We start from the raw sequence: 3,368 nt of genomic DNA on the forward strand, positions 1-3,368 counted from the left end.
CTATTAGGGTACCTAAATGAATGTAAGTACGAAGGTTCACCTACTGCTTTGGAAATTTGGATCAAGATCTTCAAGAAATAAGCTGAAGCAGAGAACTAGGGATGTCAAAAAATAGACCTAAGGATTTATTTGTTATATTAATAGAAAATGAGCAAGAAAATAATTCATGCTGATCTGAAAACCACAATCCTTAGGATTATTTCTGCCTGTTGCCTTTAAACCACAAGGAAATGAGTAAAAATTGGAATTGGGGTCCCTTGATTTTAGAGAAATTGTGGGATTTGTCTGTATATGACCGCTGCACACCAACAGGAACCTGTGATATTGGCATATAAACATTTGCACAGAGGAAAGCATTAACAGTGATGACTGCACCGTACACTCAGCAAGGCTATTCCCAAGGTGAAGTCGATTCCATCTTGGAACAAGCAACACAAACAGCATACGTGGACTCACTGCAGAAGCTGCCCCTTGGTGTCACATTCAGTATCCCTGAGTGGAATCAACATGGGAAATCATAAAACATAAATTTTTAGAAGATCATATCTTAAAACACTTTCCCCCACTATCCCCCAACCCAGCTTTCAAGCAGACAATCAACATTACTAAAGTTATAATCTGAAGAAAATTCCCCAAGGACCAATATATCTCACCATAGTAGAGTGATAAATGCAATTTATCTCCACAGGCCTCAAAAGAACCATGAAAAACAATGGATACTCATCATGTCCATCCCTGAATCCAAACTACTTCTTTTGAACTATGTGCCCTCTGTACCATAGTGAACTCACACTGACAATTCCTGCATGAAAGAAAACCATGGTTAATAACAACAAAATGTCTCCTAAACCATTTATTCTCTGATCATTCAGCCTTTTTCCTCAATGGTATCCTACAAAAGACACTGGAAAGACTAAGCCAGGATTAAAGTTAACAACTTCATGGGACACCAAAAATTGTTGATTCTAACAGCAACGCTAATTTTATGACACATTACAATTTACATCACACATGAATTGCTAATCTCAGTTTCTCATGAGATAATTACCTGTGCATTTCTTCCATCCTGTGTTCAATAGAGCTGAAGACCTTATTACCTCTCCTCTTACTAACTTCCCCTCTGCTCCTTTCATCTCAAAATACCTGACTGATTAATATAATGAAACTGAACTAAAAAAAAATTGCTTCTGATCTTTGCTTATCTGGCAGCTTGCTAGCTACGTCTCTCCTGTTTTTCCTCCTTGATATTTTCTGATTTTTTCCTATTATGTGTACTGATAACAGACACTGCCTTTCTCCACTGATATTCCCTCGGAGTGTTATGACACTTTCCCATTTACCAAAAAACCTGCCCAAACAGCCTTCACTCTGAAAATATCAAGCCCTGTTACAGATATGTTTCTAGTTCTGACTCAGAGATACCTTTCTGAATAGTTATATGGCTTTCCTTCTGGCATTACCCAAGCTCTCAATTTCTTCAAAGAAATATTTGCGCTTAGCAAACAGTAAGACAACTTATCCGGCCGAACATCAGTCACTATTTCTAAAAAGAAAGGAAACATTGCTAATTGAGATTTTTCTAAAATGAAAGTGAACTATAAGATGGACAAGATTCAGGAAAATGTTGTTCAGCTGGGGCAGTTATGTATTGCCCAATTGAATCAGAAATGACAATTTTTATGGTTACTTCTCTCTGATACTTCCCAGATAGTGAACTGGTCTTTGGCAAGTCCCATTGCAATGATGTTGTATATTATTTCCTTCTTCCCTTCATGCATGGAGATCAAAAACCTCTTAACTTTACTTCTCTGCATCCCAATTCAGTAACTTTAGGCTGTAATAGCTTGGGAACGGTTAACCAGTATCTCAGGACTGTGCTCAATATAATTTTGTCTACAGACTTTCTGTGTGTAGTATCACATGAATTAAAATATATGGACCTATCACTTCATGCATTTTAGGAAGTAATAAATAAGCCAGTACACAATGCTCTGAGGCAATGTGTAGCTCTACCATCTCCTGCCAAATGCTGTTCCCTTCCTTGGACTTGCAGAAATAGCAGGTGTTGTTCTGCTTCCACTGCATGCAGACCTTGATTCATACCTGAGAGCTGTTCTTTGTAAGCACATACCTAAATGTCACATCCAGGGCAGAATTTCTACACCCTTCTTCTTTCACCAAAATGCATTCAGAGAAAATTCAAGACAGGATCAAGGAAAGCATTTTAAAACTCGTATACCTCATTTTGTGCAGCTAGGGGTTATCTGTGGCCCAGAGGACACATGAGACCTGCCACCTCAGTACTACTATGCACAAAGAAACTATTTACTCCATATGTGTCTGTCACCATGGAAAAAGCTCAGGGAACATACGGAAAGGATTTTTTTCAGGTTCAAAGGAAAAGCAGGCCCCCACATCTCTTCCTCCTACTCAGATACAAACCAGGATCTTGCTCTGCTAGCCAGTACAGAGATAATGTTCAGCATTGATGTATGGAAACTGCTGACACAATGTAAACATTTGGGAAAAGCAAAATATTTGCCAAGAACTTAAAAGGCTGGGTGCTTAAAGCAGCTCTCCTCCTTAAAGCTGGCTTTCCTTAGCCAGGGAACACGTACCTAGCTATCAGTCCCACTGCGGGCTCCCAAGAGATTGACCCTACAGTACATTGTACCTACATCCCATCCAGCAGTACCCCATTGCCTTCTTCTCCTTTGGCTGTGCCACTGCAATGAGAGTTTCTTGAAGAAATTGAGATGTTTCTGGAAGAGTGAAACAGTTCCTATCACTCAGGAGCCAATGTTTTGCTGTGCCTGAGGCACCTGCTGTGTGGCTGGTGCCACCATCGGCCTCTTTGATGTTGGGAGGCAGACGGATTCTGACTTGGCCATATGGCTCTGATGGCCAAGAGCCCGCTACATCATCGCAACACACCACTGCAAATTTGAAGATTTTGGCGCTGATCATGGGCAGAAACACACAAATTCAGCCCACCCAGCCTTGTTTCCCATCCGAGAGCAGGTAACACGAGAGCAGTGTTGAGTATAGTGGTGGGGGGAAAGATGAAGTGCACAAATAATGTGAGATGAGGATGCCCAAGCTGTCTGGCGATGGAACCCAGCTTTCGCAGGGCGCCGCCTCAACAGCCCTGTGTGACGGCGCCGCGGCAGCAGCATGAGGCACACAGAGGCACACAGAGGCCCGGCGGCCCTTACCTTCTCGTTCTTCCTCTCCTCGGCTTTGCCGGCAGGCCCGGGCGCGGCAGGGCCGCCCAGGGTTCCGCTGCCCACGTCCCCGTTGAGGTGCGCGGCGCTGACGTTGGGCGGGGTGATGGCGGCGGCGGCGGAGGTGAGCGGGATGAGGGGCCG

The 3,368-nt window shown here is 43.1% G+C and overlaps 1 protein-coding gene across 1 annotated transcript in view; it reads right to left on the reverse strand.

The window, feature by feature from the left end:
* SH3RF3 (SH3 domain containing ring finger 3) overlaps nt 1-3,368 on the reverse strand; it is a 93,387-nt gene that overhangs the window by 32,079 nt on the left and 57,940 nt on the right. Inside the window, exon 9 of the mRNA XM_031056143.1 lies at nt 3,216-3,368. This exon is cut by the window's right edge and continues 1 nt beyond it. Coding sequence (XP_030912003.1) covers nt 3,216-3,368 — 153 coding nt within the window. The remainder of the gene's footprint in view (nt 1-3,215) is intronic.

The sequence above is a fragment of the Geospiza fortis genome, unplaced genomic scaffold, assembly GCF_000277835.1.
Source record: "Geospiza fortis unplaced genomic scaffold, GeoFor_1.0 scaffold192, whole genome shotgun sequence".
Lineage (NCBI taxonomy): Eukaryota > Metazoa > Chordata > Aves > Passeriformes > Thraupidae > Geospiza > Geospiza fortis.